We start from the raw sequence: 23,888 nt of genomic DNA, 5'->3' as shown, positions 1-23,888 counted from the left end.
GCCCGGTGTCGCGATGCGTGCCTGTAGTCCCAGCTACTCAGGAGTCTGAGGCAGGAGAATTGCTCGAACCCGAGAGGCAGAGGTTGCAGTGAGCCGAAAAAGCTCCACTGCATTCCAGCCTGCTCCAGCCTGGCAACAGAGTGAGACTCTGTCTCAAAAAATAATAATAATAAAAAAATTAATTAGACAGGTGTGGTGGCAGGTGCCTGTAATCCCAGCTACTCAGGAGGCTGAGGCAGGAGAATCGCTTGAACCCAGAGGCAGAGGTTGCAGTGAGCAGAGATCGTGCCACTGCACTCCAGCCTGGGCGACAGAGCAGGACTCCATCTCATAAAATGAAATGAAATAAATAAAATAAAATAAGATAAAATAAAATAAAATAAAAGGGTGGACTAAACAAGGAGGCCCAGGACAATAGAGGAGTCCAAATGGTTCCTACTTGGTCAGGAAGGTGGACAGTGGGGTCATGGTGCAGACTGGACACTTCCCAATCACAGACTGTTCGCCTGGCAGGCATGCCCTCCCCTTATTTCACCTGTCAACTTCCTCCTCCTGATACAAGCCCAAATCATAAATGGTGCCTTCTCCTGGAAGCCTTCTGGATTCCTCCCTGCTGGCATTGCTTGCTTCCTTCTCTGCACTCTCCAAACTATACTACAGCAACATCATCATCTGGTTCTTAACTGCGCGGGTCTGTTACGGCCCTCCCACCACTGACTGTGAGTTTCTGGAGGCCAGGGAGCTGCCTTCAGCACAGGAGGCCCCGCGCTCCGCCGCCGGTCGACCCCTGAGGGCGAGGCCAGAAGGAACGGAAATGTGGCACGGTTCGGCAGTTCTCAGATGCGAGCGCCTGCCCAGGTACGCACGCTCCGCTGGAGCCTGGGGTGGCCGGGCAGTCGTGGCCGAGACGTGTTTGCTGCACTTCGGTGCGCACAGGCACTGCGGTGCCAACCTCTTGGTTTCGCCCTCCCCCCGCAGGCGCCCACGCGTAACCTCGGCCGCCCACAGGCCTTCGACTCTTCCCGGACTCCAGGTCCCAGGCCGCCCCGCTCCACCCTGCGGATGATGGAGACAAAGTCCCCCACAAGCCCCTCATATGGGGCAAGGGGGAAGGTACCACCTGGGGCGGGGCCTGGCTCCCCACTGAGCAGAGGTGCTGGCCAAGGCGCTCCCCTTAGTGGTAAGTACCCTCTTGGTTCCCCCTCATACTCTCTGCAGTAAGTCACAGCCAGACGACCCCGCCCCACGCCTGCGGCAGCCTCGGAACCTGCCTCCCTGTTTCAGGCCCCGCCCCCTACAGCCTTTCCTCCTCGGCAGCCCAGGGAGCCTTAAATATGCAAACCACATCGCATCACTCCACACTGGATCCGAGAAACCCAAGCCTGGTGCGGTGGCGCGCGCCTGCAGTCCTCGCTGAGGCGGGAGGATCGCCTGAGCCCAGGAGTGGAGGTTGCAATGAGCTGTCATCGCGTCACTGCACTCCAGCCCGAGCGACAGAGATAAAAAGAGAAAGAAACAAACCCCCAAACCCATGATCAGCAAAGCGCATCTCCACATTTCCTTTCTGACCTCACCTCCTGTCCCACCCCCTCCCACGTATGCCTTTCCAGCTCCACGGATCCCTTTCCTCAAACCCACCAGGCCTGCTCCTGCCTCAGGGCGACGCACTTGCTGTGCCCATGGCTGCCCTTCCCCCAGATGGCTCCCTCCCTGGCTTCCGGCACACGACCTCCTCAGCAAGGCCTCCTAATCCCTCTGTGATATCCCCCCAACTATCCAGTCTCAGCTTTCTTCATAGCACCTCTCACCCTGGCGTATCTGTTATTTATCTCACTAGCAATAATGTAAGCCCCCCAAAGTGGAGGTTGTGTATGTCTTGCTCATTGCTCTATTCCCCAGTGCCTAGAACAGGACTAGGATGTAGTAGATGCTTCATAAAAATGGTTCCATGGATGCTTATTTTTTAGACGGAGTTTCACTCTTGTCGCCCACGTTGGAGTGCAATGGCGTGATCTCGGCTCACTGCAACCTCCACCTCCCAGGTTCAAGTGATTCTCCTGCCTCAGCCTTCCGAGTAGCTGGGATTACAGGTGCCCACCACCATGCCCAGTTAATTTATTTGTATTTTTAGTAGAGATAGGGTTTCATCATTTTGACCAGGCAGGTCTCGAACTCCTGACCTCAGGTGATCCACCAGCCATGGCCCCCAAAGTGCTGGGATTGCAGGCGTGAGCCACTGTGCCCGGCCCCACGGATTCTTTGAGAATCTTCTACGAGCCAAGCAGCTCTTCATTCACCCATTGCACAGACGTGGAGACTGAGATTCAGAGAGATACGAGACTTGTCTGCCGTCATATGAGCTTGCTGCAGTGGGAGCCAGGTTTCAACCCAGCTGAGTCTCTCCCCTCTGCCTCTCTGCTTTCCAGCTCATCTCCCAGTTGAGAAGGGGAGCAAAATCTCCAGTTTTGCCCTCCCTTCACCCTAGTGTAGGCCAGGCTGACCCCCAGTGACCCCAGACAGGGCCTGAGGCACCATCTCCCTGGGAGGTCTTGGCCAGGGGGCCACAGGAGGGGGATCATACAGTCTCCTGAGGTGGATAGGCCCACCTTTGGCCCTGCCCACATTTTCCTGGGACCACCCACCCTGACCCCCAGCTCCTAAATGACCCAACCCACTGCCTTCCTTTCAGCCACCACTGAGTCCCTAAACTCTCTCAGAATGGACCTGGGTGCCTCTTTGCTTTTGCCTTCATCCCACCTGAGATACAGTGAGAGAGACAGAGACACTGGGAGACATGGGGAGACAGGGCAGAGAAAGAAACACACACACAGAGACACATTTATATACCAACAGGGAGAGACCAGGAGAGTGACAGAGATTTGGCAAGTCCCTTCGCAATGCTCCAAACCTCATGGACCCCATCAGGGCCACTGCCAGCCCATTGTCCCTTTTGAACAAGTTAGGAAAGGCACCCTCCGGGGGGATGCTACCCCTCCCAGGGCCTGGTGAGTGAGTGTGATGGGCTGGGCTTCAGTCCCGCTGGCCCTTCGGCCGAGTGAGTGTGCTGGTGCAGGAGGGGCCGTGGAAGCCGTCCCCAGATGTCTCTATGCAAGGGGGAGAAGGCAATGCTGCAATGGTCCCCAGTCCTCGGGCCCACCCCACAGGCCTGCCCTTGTAGTGTTCTCTGAGGCGTTTCAGGATCCCCAGTCCTCAGCCCCGCCCTGCAGGCCTGCGCCTGCAGTGTTCTGAGGCCTTTCAGGAACGCTTGGGCTCTCACCATTCTAGCCTTGACCTGAGCCCAGCCCTCTGCCCTCACCCACGGGGCCTTCCCCCACAGCAGGTCCTTGGGTCACCTCTGCCTTCACCACCCAGAAATGTCAAGCCAGGCCCTTCCGCAGAAACCAGCCCAGGACACTGTGTGTCTGGGAAGAGGCCCTCAGGCCTGCTCCAGCACACAGACCCCCTCCTGCCCCAGGGACAGCGCCAGCACACCACACTTCCCAGCCTCACAGACCCCCGCAGTTCAGAGGAATCCCAGGAGTGGACAAGAAGGTGCCATGGGCCTCACTGGAGAGACAGGGAAAATGAGGAACAGAGAGGAAGGGTGACCAGCCCAGGGTCCCACACCCTGAACCAAGGTTTCTGCCCCCCTCTGCCCCTCCCCCCTCATCCAAGTGCTCCCAGGGAAGCCCTGCAAGGCCCCACCCTTCCCAACAGAGAACACTCTGGGAGGAAATGATTAACAGGGCAATTAGGGCACAGGTGAGTCATCTGGTCACAAGGCCGCCTCCTGGCTGACTCAGGGGGGCAGTCCAGATGGGCCCTTCCACCCGGCCCCAGCTCGGGGTCTGAGTCAAGGACACCACGGGCTCTGGCCAGGAAGTCCAGGAGAAAGCCCTCAGCCCTCTCCAGGCTCCACCCACACCCTGCAGGCTGGGGGACAGAGGCAGGGACTCCCACCTTCACTGGGCTGGCCTGGGCCAGGGCAGGGGACCAGGCTGCTACAGTTTCTGTCTCCCCACGCCAAGTCTGTGGCCACAGGGCCGGCCATCCAACCAACAGCTGTTGTTATCAATCACCGTGATTACTAAGAATAGCCATCATGTTCTGATACTGAACTTCAGCTCTGCAACAGGCCTCGGGCTAGACACAGTGAGGACCCATGGGGACCATCAGACAAGCGTCCATGGATAGCAGTCATGTTGAAAAGAGCTGGGGACAGTGAGCTCTTTTTCTCATACATCTGCTGAGGGGTCTCAGAGCCTGGACCCAGGCAGAAAGAAAGGAAGGAACGGGGGACCCCACAGGGAAGCCAGCAGGACCTTCTGGTGAACAGCACCTCCTGGTGTCCAAACTAGGCCTGGCCCTGCTGCCCATCTCATCTCTGGGAAGCCAGGTGTGTCGGTCTCCTTCCCTGGCCAGTAAGGCCCATCATTATGCACTCCATCCCAAGCCCACCCTTACTTTTGAGATTAGGCAACATTGGACACCAGAGACCCCTGGCTTACCCAGGCCCGCCCTCCCGAGGCAGATCCCCCATCCCAGGGCCTCTTTCCTGGCTTTGTCCTTGGGCTGGCTGGGCAGGAACTTCCTGCTGGAGAATTCCCGGATCCTCCCTAGGAGGCTGCAGCACAGCCTGGGAACTTAAGGAGGGAGGGAAGTCAGGGACACCCCTCCTAACAGGGGCAGGGCTTGTGGGCAGCAGGGTCCCCTGGCACTCTGGGCCCTGGGTCCTTCCCCAGCCCTAGGTCAGGCCAACTAGACCTCCTGCCCTCTCTGCACAGATGCCCTGCTGCAACCCCTCCACTCTGCAGCAGGGCAGCCCTAGCAGCCCCATGGGCACAGACTGGGGACTAGATCAAGACTTCAGATAGACTGGGCTTGCTCCAGGGTTGAAGATTGGGGGGTGGGGTCCAAAGACAGCCAACAATGAGGCCAAAGTCAAAGCACATTTTTATTAATAACATCACAGGCCTGAGTTGGCTGGGTGGGATAGAATTTGGGGCAGGCCCATCCTACAGACACATGGACACTGTGTCTCAAGACCCGCTGGCCACAGGGGATCCTTAGATGTACCCTAAGAAAAGACATACTCCATGTACTAGCTCCGGGGATCTGGGCAGGGCAGACTCGGGGCCAGCACCGGCTTCACTCCGGAGGCCAGTTTCCCATCTCACCCTTCTCCTCAAGAAGCAGGCACTGGGCGACAGAAATGGGTGAAGGAAGATGCCTCAGTCTTCTCTGCACCTCATAACCTTCTCCCTGCCCCCCAGAGACAAGCACCCGAGGACACCTTTCCGCCACCTCCCCTCGGCTGGCACAGCTCCACCAACCCTGAGCCACCTCCCTGCCACAAAATGGAGAATCCCTTCTCCTTCCAACCTGGGGGGTTCCTTGGGAGCCCCAGGAGTCAGCACCGCAGCCAGTCCCTCCCCTCCCTCACTTCTGGACACGACCCCAAGGGGGGTCTGTGCCCTTCCCTCAAGCCCAAGGTGGTGCTGCTGCTTCCTCCGTGCCCCTCCCTAGGTCTCCAGCATTCTCCAAAGGCTGGGGGGCAGCCTCCTTCCCCCTCAGCACAGTGTCCCTGAGGGCAGTAAGGGGAGATGGGAATGGTGATGAGGACAGGACCTTTGAAACGTTGTGCACATGTACCCTAGAACTTAAAGTATAATAATGAGAAAAAAAAAGAAGGTAATGAACCTAAATAATAATAAAGGTAATAGTAATAAGATAATAAACCTAATAGAAAAAAACAAAACACCCACTGGGGAAAGGTATTCTTAAGGCAGCTCTGTCCCCAAAGTGAGGACTGGGCTGAGCCCTTACTTGCCACCACCCAGAAATGACCCAGGCCTCTCAGCGCTACTCAGGCAACCCCAGGACTGTGACTCCTGGGACAGGGCAGGCTGGCTGGGGAGGGGATGGGAAGAAGGAGGAGGGACCAGAAAGGGCAGATACCAAGATTCAAACCCTTCGATGTGAAAAGACAAAAGTGAGGGGCTCTGCCAGGTGCTGACAACCTACGTGGCTGTGGATGAGGTAACACAGGGGCTTCCTGTGACATGGGCATGCACGCGGGCTTGGGGCAATTAGAAGGATGCCCCTCAGTGCCCAGCAGGCATGTTTTTTTTTGTTTGTTTGAGACAGGGTCTCGCTGTATTGCCCAGGCTGGAGTGCAGTGACACTCTCATAGCTCACTGCAGCCTCAACTGCCGGGGCTCAAGTGATCCTCCCACCTCAGTCTCCCAAGTAGCTGGGACCACACGTGCACGCCACCATGCCTGGTTAATTTTTGTATTTTTTGTAGAGACAAGGTTTCACCATGTTGCCCAGGCTTTTCTCAAACTCCTGAGCTCAAGCAATCCGCCCACCTCAGCCTCCGAAAGTGCTAGGATTATAGGCGTGAGCCACTGCACCCAGCCCCAGGTGGCAAGTCTTTCTGATAGGCACTGCTCCAAAGTGAATCACACTGTGCTAAGCCCCCGCAAGGGAGTGCCTTTGCAGCTTACAGCTGCACACTCGTCATCTCAGGAGGTCCTTGCAACAGTCCCCTTTCACGGGTAAAGAAACTGAGGCCTCTACTCAACATCACAGAGCAAGCTAATGCCAGACTAAAACCTCTGGCCTCCAAACCCCATGCCCTTTCCTTTTGTAAGCTACACAGACTGTCAGGGCAAATGTCCACTGAATAAAAGCATGAGATGATGAATGGATGGAAATTAACCAAAAAGGTCATCAACACATTTTCAACAGATCCATCAATGTGCACTCAAAGAAGCTGAGACAGGCCTAACCTTTAAAGGCTGATGTCAAGGAAGGGGAGCAGCAGGATGGTACTCGGTCTGACCCAGCGGGGTCGCTCCCCTGAGCCTATGTGTGTTTGGAGTGGACGAGAATGGGAGAGAGATTAGAAAAACAGCAGCATCATGTGAATTACAGATGCACAGGAAAGCTTACAGCCTGTCTAGACAAATTCACTTATGTTACAGATGAGGAAACTGAGGCTCAGAAAGAGGAAGGGACTTGCCCAAGGCCACATAGCAAAGGAATAGCAAAGTTGAGACAAAAATAATGGACATTGTGACTCTGAGTCAAGTGAGAAACAGAGAGACTGATGGAGAAGTGTGTGTGTGTGTGTGTGTGTGTGTATGTGCATGCAGTGTGCACTCACTCAGGGGGCCAGGGTCCTGAATTCAGAAAAACTACCACCAAGAAGGCATTATGCCTACCCTACCCAGGCAGTGGGGGCTGGAGCCAGGGCCCGGGGGCTGGAACCAGGGCCCAGGGGCTGGAACCAGGGCCCAGGGCCTGGAGGGGATGGTAAGCCTCCAGCCCCACCTTCTCCAGGAAGGGGCTGGTGGTCTGGCACGGGCCAAGCGTACCTGGCCATCCACAGTGCTCACCTCCACCAGGGTGATCTCTGGCCGGGTAAGCAGCTCTCGGCCCTCTTGGCTGCCTAGCTTCCAGAGGCGGGACTCTTGCTGCATTCCCAGAAGCTTCTTCAACTCCGACTCCAGGAAACCTGAGAGCCAGAGAGATGGCAAGGGACAGGGAGATGGCAGGGAACAGGCAGGAGTAGGGTGGAGCAGCCCGCTGGGAACCCAAGGACCCAGAGGTGCAACCGCTCCCTGAGCCTCATCCCAGCTCTTTGTGGTTCCTGCTCACCCTCAGCCACAGCCCTCTCTTCTTCCAGGACGTAGAGTCAGCCAGCCACCACCCCTCCTTCGCCCTGCCTTCCCCAGGAAGCTCACTCTTTGAGGGCCTTCTCTGGCAGCGGCAGCATGAGAGCCTGCGTCTTCACCCACTGGGGACAGCATGCAAGGGGCAGGTATTTACCCCCACCACCAACCAACTCAAGAGCCTGGATCTGGAACCCAAACTGCCTGCACTCAAGTCCCAACTCTGCCCATCACTAGCCGTGTGACATCGGGCAAGTTCTCACTGTGAACTGGAGATGGCAATAGGACCCACCTCAGAGTCATAAAATGCAGGATTTTATGAAAAGTGCTTAAAGAGGGTCTGCCCCATTAATGGCTATGTAAATGTGAACCACGATTTTCATCATATTATGTATGCTATCACCACTAACCCAACTGCTGTCCATGTCTGGGCTGCCCGGGGCTCTACTGGCAGAGAGGACCCTCCGGGGCTCTGTCACAGCAGTGCATGATGGGAAAACCAGGGATGGAGGCAGCCACTGAAGGCGTTAGAAGCCTCTGGGCTGGGAGAAAGGGTGGTGCTTGAGTAGTACCACCCCCGCAGTCACCACTTCCCAAACCCAGAGGAAGACCCGTTACACCTAGTGTGGCCTCCAGCCCAGCCACACGCTGCTCCCCGGTCTCGGGTGGTCATCTTAGGTCCTCTGGTACCATCTGGTGGTACCTGCTGGTATTGCACCCCTGAGCCGCCGGCCAAAGCGAGGCTTCCTGGGCCTGGGGGCACGTGGGAGGGGAAGGGCGGAAGCCCCCACTGTGTCTGTGGATCTGAAAGCCTTGTTCAGTGGCCACTGGAGGGCAACAATGCCTGGGATGAATGAGCTGTCCTCTTCCTTCATTTTCTCTTCCTCACTTTTCTCCTCGCTGGGCAAATCTTGGAGAGGAGTCCAGCCAATCTCTGAGCAGGTGAGGAGGCCCAGGACCCAAGGCCTGCAGCCCCACCCCACCCCTAGGCAAGACAGGAAGCAGGAGGCAACATGTCCCAAAAAGCTAAGAAAGGGGACTGCTCCTTCCGGGCCCAGGCCACATATTCTGGGGCCCAGCCTGATGTGGGAAAGGCCCCAACCCATGCCTCATGACCCCATCACCCACAGACCTTGGCCATGGCCGAGTTTTGAAGCTCCTTGTCCAAACTGTGGAAGTGGTTCCAAGGAGTTGCCTCCACCCTGGAAGAGGCCAACACGCAGTCTCCTGTGAATGGGTGGTGATCACTGACAGGCTGGCAGCAAGTGGGGTGGTCCAGGCCTTGGAGGGCAAGCACACAGGGGGCTGAGTTGTGGGTGGGGTTGCCCTGTTTTCTTTAGCAAATGCCTACTGTGTGCCACACACCGTTCTGGGCATTTTACAAAGAGTATCTCAGTTCATCCTTGCAACTTCCTTCAAGGATAGCTACTATTATATTCCCACTTTAAAGACGAGGAAACAGACACAGAGAGGTTGAGCAAGCTGCCACCCATCGCACGGCTCAGCATGTTAGAACTGGCATTTGAACCCAGGCAGTCTGACTCCAGCAGTCCCTCAAAATGTGTCCCGTGTCCTGCCAGGCCCCACACCCCTAAGAAGTTCTACAGGAAGAGGGTCCGTTTCTGGCGCTTCCCCTATGCCTATGGCCACCACACTCACCTTCAAGCAGACACTCCTTCTCCCTGGTGGAGGGCTCAGGGCTGACCTCACGGGGTCCTGTGGCTCTCTGCAGGTATTCTTCCTTCAACTGCAGGATCTGGATAAAGTGGCTGCTAATCCCAAAGCACAGTCAGGTGAGGGAGGCAGGTGGGGCTCAGAGATGTGACAGAGACCCCCTAAACCTCCCCCAAGGCTCACCCACAGGTCTGCTGGCCCTCTGCAGCCTTCCTCTCCCATCAGCCCCCTGCTCTGCATCTGGGGTCCTCATCATAGAGGGGGATTATCGCTCTCAAAAGTAGGGTGATGAGGGGGTGGGGAACAGAGAGAGAGGTGGGTCCCTGTCCTCACAGGGGATGGCTGCCAGGCCTGTAGAAGGAGCTGGGAGCAACAGGACGCCCCCGTCCCTCTGGCCCTGGCACATTCCCTTTCTACTCCCTAGCCCGTCCTCTTTCATATCTGGTATCCCCCATCCACAACCCCTCACTTGTGGGAGGACCCCATCTCTCCCTCCTCCCCAAACCAAATCCCCATCTCCAGCCTCCTCCCCACCAGATGCTTCTGTCCATTGGCCCCACCCACATCTCCCTGTCCTTCCCCACCAGGTGCCCTGTCCCAGACCTTTACCCACCCAAGGCCTCCCTCCCCAGACCCTCCCCAGCATGGGTCCCCCATCTCAGGCCCATGCCCTTCCCCCATCTCACGTCCAGGCCTCTTCTCAGTACCTCTGTCCCAGGCCTTGCCCACCTGGGTACCCCCCAATTCCAGCCCCTCACCTGTCTGAGGCCCCTGTTTTTCCGGAGGCGCCCCTGCTGGCTCCTTCCCCTCCTTCTCAGGCAGGTTGCCCGACACCTCCTGGCTTGCTATGGGCAGAACTGACTTCACCTCTCCGCCAGGCCTTCTTGCTCTTGCAGGTGTAGGTCACCATACGCCCCATGCCCAGCTTTAAGGGAGGCTGCTGTGACCGTTTTGAGAAGCCCCTGGGTACGGCCACAGAGAAGGGGTGGGGCGGCAAGGCAGATGGTCCCGGCCCCCTCCTCCCCACATGTCCCTCTCGGCTCATCATCAGGGAAATGGCACCCTGGTGGCGGAACATGGAGGAGCAGCCCGAAATTCATGATCAGGGCTTCGGAGCTGGGGCCTCCATCCTGAGAAGGTCCCCAATTCAGATCCTGTAGCAGCCACCCCAGTACCAACTGCTTAAGAAAAGGAGGAGTTTTCAAATTAAAACCTCCAGTTGGAAACTTCCCAGAATTCTGGGAAGCAAAGACTGGGGAGGATGGGAGGTTGGGGAAGATTAGTTGGAGGTAGAGGGGGCAGGGGTTTGATGAAGCAGGGAAGGAGGTGTGGGGGGCAGGCAGGAGTTTTGGGGGAAAGGGGGTGGAGACTTGGAGGAAAAGATGTGAGAGCCCCAGGAAGCTTGGCAGGGAGCAAACAGGGAGAGGCAGGGAGGGAACTGAACCCTGAGGGCAGGGGCTATTGAGGACTGCACACACCTCTGTCCTTCCTGGGTTTGTTCTGTCCTCAAGAACATTCCCAGCAGCCAGACAGTATCTGTCTTCCCTCTTAGCATCCAGGTTTTGTGTCCAGGTGGTAGCACAGACCCCACTAAGTCTATTTATTTATTTGTTTTTATTTTTATTTATTTATTTTTTTGAGACGGAGTCTCACTCTGTCGCCCAGGCTGGAGTGCAGTGGGCTATCTCGGCTCACTGCAAGTTCTGCCTCCTGGGTTCACGCCATTCTCCTGCCTCAGCCTCCCAAGCAGCTGGGACTATAGGCGCTTGCCACGGCGCCCAGCTAATTTTTTGTGTTTTTAGTAGAGACGGGGTTTCACCGTGTTAGCCAGGATGGTCTCGATCTCCTGACCTCGTGATCCACCCGCCTCGGCCTCCCAAAGTGCTGGGATTACAGGCGAGAGCCACCGGGCCTGGCCTTGTTTTTATTTTTATTTTTAATTTCTTGAGACGGAGTCTAGCTCTGTCGCCAGGCAGGAGTGCAGTGGCACAATCTCGGCTCACTGCAACCTCCGCCTCCCGGCTTCAAGCGATTCTCCTGCCTCAGCCTCCTGAGTAGCTGGGACTACGGGTACCCGCCACCATGCCTGGCTAATTTTTGTATTTTTAGTAGAGACAGGGTTTCACCATGTTGGCCAGGATGGTCTCGACTTCTTGACCTTGTGATCCACCTACCTTGGCTTCCCAAAGTGCTGGGATTACAGGCATGAGCCACTGCGCCCGGCCCTATTTTTATTTTATTTTTTTGAGATGGGGTTTCACTCTTGTCACCCAGGCTGGAGTGCAGTGGTACAATCTCAGCTCACTGCAACCTCCGCCTCCCGGGTTCAAGCAATTCTCCTGCCTCAACCTCCCGAGTAGCTGGGATTATAGGCGCACGCCACCACAACCGGCTTTATTTTATTTATTTATTATTATTATTATTAGTTTTTGAGATGGAGTTTCGCTCTTGTTGACCAGGCTGGAGTGCAATGGCGCAATCGCAGCTTACCACAACTTCGCCTTCCGGGTTCAAGCGATTCTCCTGCCTCAGCCTCCAGAGTAGCTGGGATTACAGGCATGCGCCACCACGCCTGGCTAATTTTGTATTTTTAATAGGGGTGGAGTTTCTCCACGTTGGTCAGGCTGGTCTCGAACTTCCAACCTCAGGTGATCAGCCAGTCTCGGCCTCCCAAAGTGCTGGGATTACAGGCATGAGCCACCGTGCCCGACCAATTTTTTTTTTTTTTGAGACGGAGTCTCATTCTGTCACCCAGGCTGGAGTGCAGTGGCGTGATCTCAGCTCACTGCAAGCTCCACCTCCTGAGTTCATGCCATTCTCCTGCCTCAGCCTCCCATGTAGCTGGGACTACAGGCGCCCGCCACGATGCCCGGCTAATTTTTTTGTATTTTTAGTAGAGACGGGGTTTCACCATGTTAGCCAGGATGGTCTCAATCTCCTGACCTCAGGTGATCCACCTGCCTCGGCCTCCCTTTTTTGTATTTTTAAAAGAGACGGGGTTTTGCCATCTTAGGCAAGCTGGTCTTGAACTCCTGACCTCAGGTGATCTGCCTGCCTCAGGCTCCCAAAGTGCTGGGATGGGATTACAGGCGTGAGCCACCGTGCCCGGCCTTTTTTTTTTTAGAGACAGACTCTCCCTCTGTTGCCCTGGTGCAATCATAGCTTACTGCAGCCTCGACCTCCTGGGCTCAAGCAATCCTCCCACCTCAGCCTCCCCAGTAGCTAAGACCACAGGCATACAACACCATGCCTTGCTAATTTTTTTTTTTTTTTTTTTTTTCGTATAAGCAGGGTATTGCTGTTGCCCAGGCTGGCCTGGAACTCCTGCACCTGGCCTCAAGCTATCCTCTTGCCTTGGCCTCCCAAATGGCTGGGATGGGATTCTAGGCGTGACACACTGCAGCTGGCTGCCTTTTTTGTTGTTGTTGAGACAAGGTCTTGCTCTGTTGCCCAGGGTGGAATGCAGTGGTGCAAACATGGCTCACTGCGGCCTCGACTTCCTGTGCTCAGGTGATCCTCCTGCCTCAGCCTCCTAGGTAGCTGGGACCACCAAATGCACAGGTGTGCACTACCATACCCAGCTAATTTCTAATTTTTTTTTGTAGAGACATGGTCTCACTTTGTTGCCCAGGCTGGTCTTGAACTCCTGGGCTCAAGCAATCCTCCCACCTCAGCCTTCCAAAGTGTTGGGATTACAGGCGTGAGCCACTGGGCCCAGCCTCTATTGAGTTTTAATCTCCGTTTACTTGACTATCACCTTCAGGATTTCAAACATCTAGAGACCACCAAGGTGCATGGTGCACAGGTCTGAATTGCAGGTTGAATCTCAATTTAGTATTAGTATTCCCCAATGCGACTACAGAACTGATTATTACTATTTATTTTTTTTGAGATGGAGTCTTGCATTGTCACCCGGGCTGGAGTGCAATGGCACAATCCTGGCTTACTGCAACCTCCACCTCCCAGGTTTAAGGGATTCTCCTGCCTCAGCCTTCCAGCTAGCTGGGATTACAGGCGCCCGCCACCACACCCAGCTAATTTTTTGTATTTTTAGTAAAGACGGGGTTTCACCATGTTAGCCAGAATGGTCTTGATCTCTTGACCTCATGATCTGCCCGCCTCAGCCTCCCAAGGTGCTGGGATTATAGGCGTGAGCCACCGCGCCTGGCCCAGAACTGATGATTAACCCAGCTGAGCCTCTGTTCATCTGAATGGGTATTGTCAACAGCACTCACTTACAAGAGTTGTTGAGAAGATCCAATGAGACAAATAGTTGCTAAAGTGCCAGGCATGCAGCAGTGCTTAAGAAACTTCTCACCCTGGGTTTTTTATTGGTATTGATTGATGTAGAGGTGGGGGAGAAGATCAAAGACAAGGATTGAGAATCAGGGATGGGAAAAGCAGTGGGCCACTGACAGCCGCTCTGCCTGCCTGGGAGGTGGGGTGGGGAAAGTGGGCGGGACATGCTCCTGGGCCTGGCCCACCCAGATCACCCCTACAGGCTGTCGGCCTGTGCGTCTGCATCCGGTGGCCACAGAGCAACTTCCTCTAGAGGGAGCTGATTGGAGCCGGGTGCCGCTGGCACCTCTATGATCACTGGAGTCTCGCGGGTCCCTCGGGCTGCACAGGGACAAGTAAAGGCTACATCCAGATGCCGGGAATGCACTGACGCCCATTCCTGGAAACTGGGCTCCCACTCAGCCCCTGGGAGCAGCAGCCGCCAGCCCCTCGGGACCTCCATCTCCACCCTGCTGAGCCACCTGGGTTGGGCCAGGATCCCGGCAGGTAAGCTGGAAGGGTCCTGTCCATCCTCCCAGATCTCAGCAGCCCCAGCCCCAGGGTGGGGCAGGGAGCCTGCCGGGAGCCGGGTGGGGAAGGGGAAGCTCAAGGCTTCCCTGGGCAGGTCTGCCGCCCCGGCTGGGGACCTGATCCTGCCATGCCTGCCTCTGGCTGCCCCTCACAGCTTCCCCTCTTGGCCCAGCCCTGGATGTCGGAGAACTGTAAGAACTGGGTCCTTTAACAGTCTGGGAGATGGGAGTGGAGGTCAGAGCCAAGGTCAAGGGCAGAGAGAGAACTTTCTCAGCGCTTGCTGCTGCCCAACATCCCTAGACTGGGTCCAGGGCCTGGCCAGGCATGTATCCTTGGGGAACATTCATCGGGGCCCAGCAAGCCCAGGAAGTTGGGGGTGGCTCCCCTCACCGGGAATTTAGGCCACTTGGATGGGGGAGGCAGAGCTAGGCCTGAGTCAGCATAGGTTGCTGGCCTTGGGGGGTGTTCTGAGGCTCTACCTGCTCCCCTCGGAAGCCTGGGGTGTTGGTAGAGGGAGATGGAGGTGCAGTCAGCATCCTCCAGCCCTACTGTCCTGGGGGTGCCGGGTCCTGGAGACTGGGGAAGAAGGAAGGCCATCTTATTTAAGGAGCTACGGGGGGTGGGAGGCAAGCAAAGCTCTTTTTTTTTGTTTTTTGAAATGGAGTCTCGCTCTGTTGCCCAGGCTGGAGTGCAGTGGCGCGATCTCGGCTGACCGCAACCTCCGCCTCCAAGGTTCAAGCGATTCTCCTGCCTCAGCCTCCCAAGTAGCTGGGACTACAGGCGCATGCCACCATGCCCAGCTAATTTTTGTAGTTTTAGTAGAGATGGGGTTTCATTATGTTGGCCAGGCTGGTCTTGAACTCCTGACCTCGTGGGCCACTATGTCCGGCTGCAAAGTTCTGTTTTAACAAGGCCTTGCCCCTAGAGGTGGAGGAGAGGAGGGTCTGCCTTCGCCGTGTCCCTGTCCGGCAGAGCGAGGAGGAGTGGGGAGCTGGGTGAGGGCACAGGTGGTCCAGCCCTCCTCCACCCCTTCTTGAGAGCTCTTGGGGCACTTTCGAAAACACTCCCAGGCCTAGCGGAAGGAGGGTGGGCGAAGGTCCCCAGGCCCTGGGCAGTGGGGGTGGGGCTGTGTGCTTGGCCCAGGGTGGGGCTGCACACCCCCTCCCTCTGGGATAAGAGGAGGGCGCTCTCCTTCTGAGGGCTGGAGGCTGCCTGGGGAAATGGGGCTCTGGGAGGGGTGCAAACTGAAAGTGAAACAGCTGACATCCAGGAAACACTCGCCCTGATGAGGGGTCACAGCAGGTTGGGGCTGCGGTCAGGCCCAGGCAAAGAGGAAAATTGGGGCTGGGGACAGAAGACCAGGTGTGTGGTGGGAGTATGAGGCAGGTTATGGGGCTTCAAAGAAGGCCCTGATCCTGAGGGCTCCCTCCAGTCACTGCAAGGCAGGAGTGGGGAAGGCACAGACAGGAGGTAAATAGGGAAAGTTGTCCTGAGAAAGAACACACTCTGAGGTCCACAAACTGGAAAAGAAATCTTGCATGCGTGTTGAGTACATGGACTCACAGAGATTCAGACAAACAACCTGACTTTCCGTGACTAACGATGTGACCTCGGGCACTCAACTCTTTGTGCCTCACTTTTCCTGCCTGTAAAGTGGGTATGATGGCGCTCACCCTGCTGGGTTCATGTGAGTTTCCAGTGTTCACCACCCACAGAGTGCTCCTAAGTGGGAGAGTATATCTTAGGCTCTCAGGAAATGTTTGCGGCTAACAGCCCAGAGTTAAAAAACAGGTGTGTTCTGGCCAGCCAGAGGGAAGTAGGGCCTCTGAGGGCAGCCTTCATGGGCCATTGGCTGGGCAGTGGCTCGCTTGCAATAAGCATGTGCTGGGTGGGCTGCAGGAGGCCCCAGGAACAGCTAAAAGCTAAAAACCCCCCAGGCTCTTGCCCCAGGAGTGGCATGAACTTGAGAGCCAGCGGGCACTGCTGCAGCCACACCCTCCTCGATGGTGCAGATACCTCAGTCTGCCCTTGGCTGCCTCACCTTCTTACCCTGTCTCCCTCGAAGAGGGAGTGTTCAGTAAGTTGTTTCCTCCCAGCAGACTTCACTGGGACCCATGCTGGAGTAAGAATAAAAAGTCCCAGAGGAGGCCAGGCACGGTGGCTCACACCTGTAATCCCAGCACTGTGGATGGCCGAGGCAGACTCACGAGGTCAGGAGTTTGAGACCGGCCTGGCCCAAGTCCCAGAGGACTAAGGGCCTTTCTGGGAATGGGGGATCCTCTCTCCTATGTGGACATGGCAACCTGTATGGGGTCCCCAGTCACAGGTCTGTGCTCACCCCCATCTCTGCTTTTTCTCGCCCTTCCCCGCAGGCTGATCCCGTCCTCCACTGAGACCTGAAAAATGGCTTCGGGGCAAGGCCCAGGTCCTCCCAGGCAGGAGTGCGGAGAGCCTGCCCTGCCCTCTGCTTCTGGTAAGGGTCTTCCTGCCCCCTCACCCATCCCATAACCATGAGTGCTGTCGTGAGGATGGAAGGAGCAGGACTCAGGCAGGCTCCTTCGCCTCGGTTCACCCACTGTGGGTGGGGAATACTCTTCCCCACCCACGGGCTCAGAGGCTGGAGCTGCTGTCAAGGTTAAGCCTGGGAGGGGGAGGAGTCTGGACTGGGGAGGGCCTGGAGGTTGGGAGAGGCCAGGAAGTGAGTGTAAGGTGGGCACAGTGCCACCGGGGCAGAGGGCGGGGTCACGGGCGAGGGAGGCAGGAAGTAGAGTGGGGCCTGGCTGCTGTATCCCTCCAGCGGGAGAAATAAGGAAGTAAGCTGGCCAATCACCCAGTCAGGTCTGCTCAACAGGGAACGCAATTATTGTGACTTGGGGAGGAAGTAAGATGGCTGCCCTCCTTCCCTCTTCCCAGGGGATAGCCAGGGAAGCCCCAGCTCACACCTCACGGCGGGCTGTTCCCTGGACTTGGGAATCAGGTCCCAGGTCTGTCACTATCTCCCTGTGTGACTTTTCTGGGCCGCAGCTACAATTTCAGATTTTGTTTCCCACATTTCCCTGCACGCAAAGGGCTGCGGAGCTGAGATGTACTAACGTAGACTCAGGACCCCAAATGCCCGGGACTGTCCCGGTTCCCCGGCTTGTTCTGGCTGTATGACCTTGCACACGTTACTCAGACACCCTGTGCCATTTTCCCCCTGCCAGCTGGGGATTGCCTGCTCCCAGGGCTACTGTGAGGACTCAATGCAAGTGCCGGAACAACTCTCCACACAGCATAAGCTCTAGGGGCGGCTAAGGTGCTGAAGTAGGGATATTTCTTTTCTTTTTTTTTTGTTTTTTTTGTTGTTGTTGTTTTGTTTTGTTTTGTTTTTTTTGAGATGGAGTCTCGCTCTGTTGCCCAGGCTGGAGTGCAGTGGCGTGATCTAGGCTCACTGCAAGCTCCAACTCCCGGGTTCACGCCATTCTCCTGCCTCAGCCTCCCAAGTAGCTGGGACTACAGGCGCCTCCCACCACGCCTGGCTAATTTTTTGTATTTTGTTTAGTAGAGACGGGGTTTCACCATGTTAGCCAGGATGGTCTCGATCTCCTGACCTCGTGATCCGCCCACCTTGGCCTCCCAAAGTGCTGGGATTACAGGCATGAGCCACCACACCCGGCCATTTTTTTTTTTTTTTTTGAGACAGAGTTTCGCTCTTGTTGCCTAGGCTGGAGTGCAGTGGCGCGATCTCGGCTCACTGCAACCTCCGCCTCCCGGGGTCAAGTAATTCTCCTGCCTCAGCCTCTTCTTGAGTAGCTGGGATTACAGGCATGTGCCACCACACCCGGCTAATTTTGTATTTTTAGTAGAGACAGAGTTTCTCCATGTTGGTCAGGCTGGTCTTGAACTCCCGACCTCAGGTGATCTGCCCACCTCGGCCTCCCAAAGTGCTGGGATTATAGGCGTGAGCCACCACACCTGGTTGGGATATTTCTTTCCATGGGTGAGGACAGCTATGGCCTTAGGAAGAGTGAATCCCCTATAAGGCATGGGGCTGCCAGGGTTCGGCCCTCTCTCCCTGACTCCCAGCTTTGATCCTCAGAGGAGCAGGTAGCCCAGGACACAGAGGAGGTTTTCCGCAGCTACGTTTTTTACCGCCATCAGCAGGAACAGGAGGCTGAAGGGGCGGCTGCCCCTGCCGACCCAGAGATGGTCACCTTACCTCTGCAACCTAGCAGGTGAGCTACAACCGCTGGGCCCACAAGGACATCTTCAGGGAGGCAGTAGCTCGCATGGGTCTCTGTGCAGGTCCTGGGAGCTGGGGAGGCCTGGGGGGTCTTGCCCTTCTCTCATGGTTGCTCCTCTTTTATGTTGGGCTCCCACCCCCATCCAGGACCTTGTATCCTTTTTAGCCCATGCCTGCCCCTTCTCCTGGAGCCCAGCACTCATGTCTTAGAACACTGTCAGGGACCTCCAAGAAGGGATGCACAGGGCCATGGACAGCTCAGGCAGAACCCCTCTGCCATGAGCCAGGGCCTGGTCCCGACTGCCTGGTTACTGGCTCACCTGCATGCCTCCTGCTCCTACAGCACCATGGGGCAGGTGGGACGGCAGCTCGCCATCATCGGGGACGACATCAACCGACGCTATGACTCAGAGTTCCAGACCATGTTGCAGCACCTGCAGCCCACGGCAGAGAATGCCTATGAGTACTTCACCAAGATTGCCACCAGGTACCCCAGCCACCTCCCTGCCAGCTCCAGTCACTCCTCTGTCGTGTCACAACCATACCATACCCTGCCTGCATGATGCACTCCCGGCATGGGAAGAAGCCTTCTGTCAGTGTCCAATGTCTGCTGTGAACTCACATGTGGTCTCGGCCCCCTATTTTTCTCTTTCGGGGTCCCAGACTTGTATTTTGGGCATTAGCTCACAGCTCTTTTGAGCTCTGACTCCAAGGTCTTGACTGGTTAGATCAGGACTCTAGAGGGGGCCTGAGGTGGGGACGTCCCCCACAGCTCCCCAGCCCAGCTGGGACATAGCTGTCCTTCATAGTTCCAATTTGAAACCACGTATCACACTGAAGATGGTGAGGGTGCTAACTTCTGCCAGGTCCTAGAAATGGCTCCTAGTTGCTATAATCTGGCATCCAAGTGGTTAAAGACACCAAATATTTGGGTGCAAATCCAAGCTTTGCCACTTACTGCCTTCGTGAAGCTTCCTAGCCCTTAGTCTCCTGGTTTGTAAAATAGGGAAAATATGCTTAGATCAGTGTCCACCTTACAAAGTGTTAGCCATTGCTACCACCAGAGTTAGGGAAGTCAGTGTCGGAGTAGATTTGAAACTGGAGGTGAAGGTAGGAGTAAGTGATAGATTTTAGAATTAGTGCTCAGAGCTGAAATATCCAGTCCGTGAACTTAGAGGCCAGCCTTCATACCACTGTGATGACAGGAACTACCCTAATCTTTTCTGTCCTTTTCTCTCTGCTGTCCCTCGGGCTGCCAGGCCAGCAGCAACACCCACAGGTAATCTCCCCGCTGACTCCATCCACTTGCTCTGCCCTCTGCCCTCTCGGTGCCCCGTTGCACCTGAGCGTACACCCCAGCAGTGGCATCCAGCTCATCTGCCCCTGAGCTTTCTCCTTTCGCAGAGACCCAGGTTGTTCCCAAATACAGGCCAGGTTGGGGCAGCCTCTGCGGCCTTAATTCACAGCTAAGCTATTTAGCTTCCAGCTGGGAGAGGGGTGGGAGAGGCCAGGCAGGCTGAAGGGCTTCCTGGGGGCTCTCCACCAATGCTATGGGATGCTCTGCCCACAGCCTGTTTGAGAGTGGCATCAACTGGGGCCGTGTGGTGGCTCTTCTGGGCTTCGGCTACCGTCTGGCCCTACACGTCTACCAGCATGGCCTGACTGGCTTCCTGGGCCAGGTGACCCGCTTCGTGGTCGACTTCATGCTGCATCACTGCATTGCCCGGTGGATTGCACAGAGGGGTGGCTGGGTGAGTATCCAAGGACTGCAATGTCCTCCCTGCTGTTGGGGCTGCCCCTCTCCCAGGCCCCACCCCTTCCTCGGGTTCCTATATCTTCTGCCAGCTTCTCTCTGACCACCTTGTTTCTCCCGGCAGGTGGCAGCCCTGAACTTGGGCAATGGTCCCATCCTGAACGTGCTGGTAGTTCTGGGTGTGGTTCTGTTGGGCCAGTTTGTGGTACGAAGATTCTTCAAATCATGACTCCCAAGGGTGCCCTTTGGGGTCCCGGTTCAGACCCCTGCCTGGACTTAAGCGAAGTCTTTGCCTTCTCTGCTCCCTTGCAGGGGTCCCCCCTCAAGAGTACAGAAGCTTTAGCAAGTGTGCACTCCAGCTTCGGAGGGCCCCTGCGTGGGGGCCAGTCAGGCTGCAGAGGCACCTCAACATTGCATGGTGCTAGTGGGCCCTCTCTCTGGGCCCAGGGGCTGTGGCCGTCTCCTCCCTCGGCTCTCTGGGACCTCCTTAGCCCTGTCTGCTAGGCGCTGGGGAGACTGATAACTTGGGGAGGCAAGAGACTGGGAGCCACTTCTCCCCAGAAAGTGTTTAATGGTTTTAGCTTTTTATAATACCCTTGTGAGAGCCCATTCCCACCATTCTACCTGAGGCCAGGACGTCTGGGGTGTGGGGATTGGTGGGTCTATGTTCCCCAGGATTCAGCTATTCTGGAAGATCAGCACCCTAAGAGATGGGACTAGGACCTGAGCCTGGTCCTGGCCGTCCCTAAGCATGTGTCCCAGGAGCAGGACCTACTAGGAGAGGGGGGCCAAGGTCCTGCTCAACTCTACCCCTGCTCCCATTCCTCCCTCCGGCCATACTGCCTTTGCAGTTGGACTCTCAGGGATTCTGGGCTTGGGGTGTGGGGTGGGGTGGAGTCGCAGACCAGAGCTGTCTGAACTCACGTGTCAGAAGCCTCCAAGCCTGCCTCCCAAGGTCCTCTCAGTTCTCTCCCTTCCTCTCTCCTTATAGACACTTGCTCCCAACCCATTCACTACAGGTGAAGGCTCTCACCCCCATCCCTGGGGGCCTTGGGTGAGTGGCCTGCTAAGGCCCCTCCTTGCCCAGACTACAGGGCTTAGGACTTGGTTTGTTATTTCAGGGAAAAGGAGTAGGGAGTTCATCTGGAGGGTTCTAAGTGGGAGAAGGACTATCAACACCACTAGGAATCCCAGAGGTGGGATCCTCCCTCATGGCTCTGGCACAGTGTAATCCAGGGGTGTAGATGGGGGAACTGTGAATACTTGAACTCTGTTCCCCCACCCTCCATGCTCCTCACCTGTCTAGGTCTCCTCAGGGTGGGGGGTGAGAGTGCCTTCTCTATTGGGCACAGCCTAGGGTCTTGGGGGTCAGAGGGGAGAAGTTCTTGATTCAGCCAAATGCAGGGAGGGGAGGCAGATGGAGCCCATAGGCCACCCCCTATCCTCTGAGTGTTTGGAAATAAACTGTGCAATCCCCTCACCCTGACTTAGTAGTTTTTGTATTCTCTGCTACCCCTCTTTCCATCAGGCCAGACTGTGGGAACCTGGGCACGCCTGGCATGCATCTGGCTTATTATTGAATAAAACCTCACACTAGGCCTCCAGAATCCCATAGAGGTCTGAGTATGGTTCTGCAGCCCCCACTCCGATGGAAGGCCTTCGCCCCTCCCCCATGAACTTCTCTCATCTCGTTGGGTTTCATGCAGTTTCCCACCCTTTAGGAAGTCTGGGAGGTCCTTTAGCTACAGAGCTGGTGGAGCAGCTGCACATATCTGAGGACCCCCACAGGCTACCTCTGACCTGGGCTGAATTCTTCTCCCACCCTGGGGCTACCACCCACGCTGGTCCAAAACGCCCTTCTCCCCCACATTTAGCTCTGCCTGGGACACAATGTCCCAGCTCCCCCTTCCTGATGTCTCCACAGTCAGCACACACGCAGGGCTTTCATTCTAGTTTTATGCTGCTTGGGAGTCCCTATGGGTACCCAGCCAGGGGTGATAAAAATAACAAGCATGGGGGCGTTGAAATGTTCCAAAATCTACAGTCTTTCCAGTCCTGGGCACCCTGGTCTGTGTTTCTGACGCCCTTCCAGAACGGTCACATGCAAGTCCAAGAGAACTCGTGAGTTTCACCTTCACCCTTCTGGGGTGGGCTTGCCAAGCCCCTTTTCCCTCCACAAGGTCTTCAGAGTCTAGTACAGACGCGATCTTGGAAAAGGGAAAAGGCGGCGCTGCAGGCAGTGGTGGCTGGAAGGTGGTTGCTACAAGGCACCCCGCAGTGTACAGGAAAAGCTCACAGACAACATTTATAGAACACATACTGTGTGCCAGGCTTTATGCTGAGAGTTCATCATCTGCCCAAATAATAGGTAGGAGACGGGGGTGGGGGTACTCAAACTACTATTTACAGATAAGGAAACGGGTGCTTTCTCAGAGTCACCCAAGGAGTGAGGACTTGCCACCAGGAAACTGGCTCGAGTTTTACGTGGAGGCCGGAGAGCAATGTGGGGCTCGCGAGCACAGGTTTAAGAGGCCCAGAGTGCGGGGTCGCCTCCCTCCCGGAGCGATGCCATAGAGGTTAGAAGTGGGCGGCTGCCCGAGTCCAAGATGGCCGCCGCCGCGAGCACGCAAGCGTGCCCTTCCTTGGGCGGGGCCTTTGGGGCGCACCCACTCCAGCCTCTGGGCTTTGAACAGCATGCGGCATTGAGCGGCGAACAGATCGTTGCGTCGCTGGAAGAAAGGCGGGTGGGCTGTGGTTAGCCTACTCGTCTAAGGAGCTGCAACGCCAACCGGAAAGGCATGGGTGGGGCAGCCCAAAAAGTTTTGGCCTGCACCGCCCCCCAACGCCCTCTATTCCGCTGCCAGGATATTCTGAAACCAGGGGGCGAGAAGTTAGGTCGGACACAGTCAGCCAGGGGCTGCGAGGATAACGGGAGTGTAGGGGCTCTGCGGGTATTAGGGAAGAAAAACCAAAAAAACTCATTTCTACTCAAACTGTGCGCTGCTTCTGAGATTGTGGCTTGGTTTCCACCAAATACGTCTGGGTTCGTCACAGTCTGTGATGTCACTGAGCTGGGGCAGCCCGGCCAGGGAAAGGAGCGGTGTGCAGCTGTCACCTGCTTAGTTCTGCAGTTTCAGTATGAATACCCGCCCTTCCTTGCACACAACAGCCTCACATTCTCCCCACCCCCACCCTGCCGTTTTACCTTCACGTATTTATTTTTACCTCCTCTGAAGAGTATATTTTAGAGAGTCACCGAGTGTCCATCCAAACCCTTTCATTTGAAAAAATCCTTCCTTAGCCTAAAATCACTCAGTATATTGAACAAGTTATTACGACATAGTCACCTGAATGCATTAAAATAAATTTACATGTATTCATTAAACTTAAACCACCATATCCACTAGTTTTGTTTTTTTGTTTTTGTTTTGTTTTTTCACCCGTGACAAAAATGTACCCCTCCTGCTCCAGTTGTATGCACTTCAGATGTAGAGGCCCCATTTTGTAAGATGCTTGTAAAATGTGGATTTAATTTTTTTTTTTTTTTTTGAGACAGAGTCTCGCTCTGTCGCCTAGGCTGGATGGAGTGCAGTGGCACAATCTCGGCTCACTACAACTTCCGCCTCCCGGGTTCAAGCGATTCTCCTGCCTTAGCCTCCCGAGTAGCTGAGACTACAGGCACGCGCCACCATGCCCGGCTAATTTTTTTTGTTGTTGTTGTATTTTTAGTAGAGACGGCGTTTCACCATTC

General features: G+C 55.9%; 3 protein-coding genes across 3 annotated transcripts; 2 read left to right on the top strand and 1 right to left on the bottom strand.

The window, feature by feature from the left end:
* Nucleotides 1–718: 718 nt before the first annotated feature.
* On the top strand, nucleotides 719–6,679 carry LOC134810290 (putative uncharacterized protein encoded by LINC00336). Its single transcript, XM_063812900.1, has 2 exons — nucleotides 719–1,180; nucleotides 6,308–6,679. Exons 1-2 carry the CDS (start codon nucleotides 841–843, stop codon nucleotides 6,562–6,564), a joined length of 597 nt encoding a protein of 198 aa, XP_063668970.1. The 5' UTR covers nucleotides 719–840; the 3' UTR covers nucleotides 6,565–6,679.
* Nucleotides 4,942–8,805, bottom strand: LOC134810291 (putative gametogenetin-binding protein 1). The gene is made up of 4 exons (XM_063812901.1): nucleotides 8,471–8,805; nucleotides 7,968–7,971; nucleotides 7,404–7,522; nucleotides 4,942–5,199 (listed from the first exon to the last, which is right to left on the bottom strand). The coding sequence occupies exons 1-4, from the start codon at nucleotides 8,783–8,785 to the stop codon at nucleotides 5,149–5,151; spliced, it is 489 nt and encodes a 162-aa protein (XP_063668971.1). The 5' UTR covers nucleotides 8,786–8,805; the 3' UTR covers nucleotides 4,942–5,148.
* Nucleotides 8,806–13,703: 4,898 nt separating this feature from the next.
* Nucleotides 13,704–21,617, top strand: BAK1 (BCL2 antagonist/killer 1). The gene is made up of 6 exons (XM_518407.8): nucleotides 13,704–14,138; nucleotides 16,535–16,635; nucleotides 18,241–18,376; nucleotides 18,728–18,871; nucleotides 19,955–20,135; nucleotides 20,262–21,617. Exons 2-6 carry the CDS (start codon nucleotides 16,566–16,568, stop codon nucleotides 20,364–20,366), a joined length of 636 nt encoding a protein of 211 aa, XP_518407.2. The 5' UTR covers nucleotides 13,704–14,138; nucleotides 16,535–16,565; the 3' UTR covers nucleotides 20,367–21,617.
* The last annotated feature ends 2,271 nt before the right edge of the window (nucleotides 21,618–23,888 follow it).

This window comes from Pan troglodytes, chromosome 5 (genome assembly GCF_028858775.2).
Source record: "Pan troglodytes isolate AG18354 chromosome 5, NHGRI_mPanTro3-v2.0_pri, whole genome shotgun sequence".
Lineage (NCBI taxonomy): Eukaryota > Metazoa > Chordata > Mammalia > Primates > Hominidae > Pan > Pan troglodytes.
This window is presented reverse-complemented; position numbering and strand designations above follow the sequence as displayed.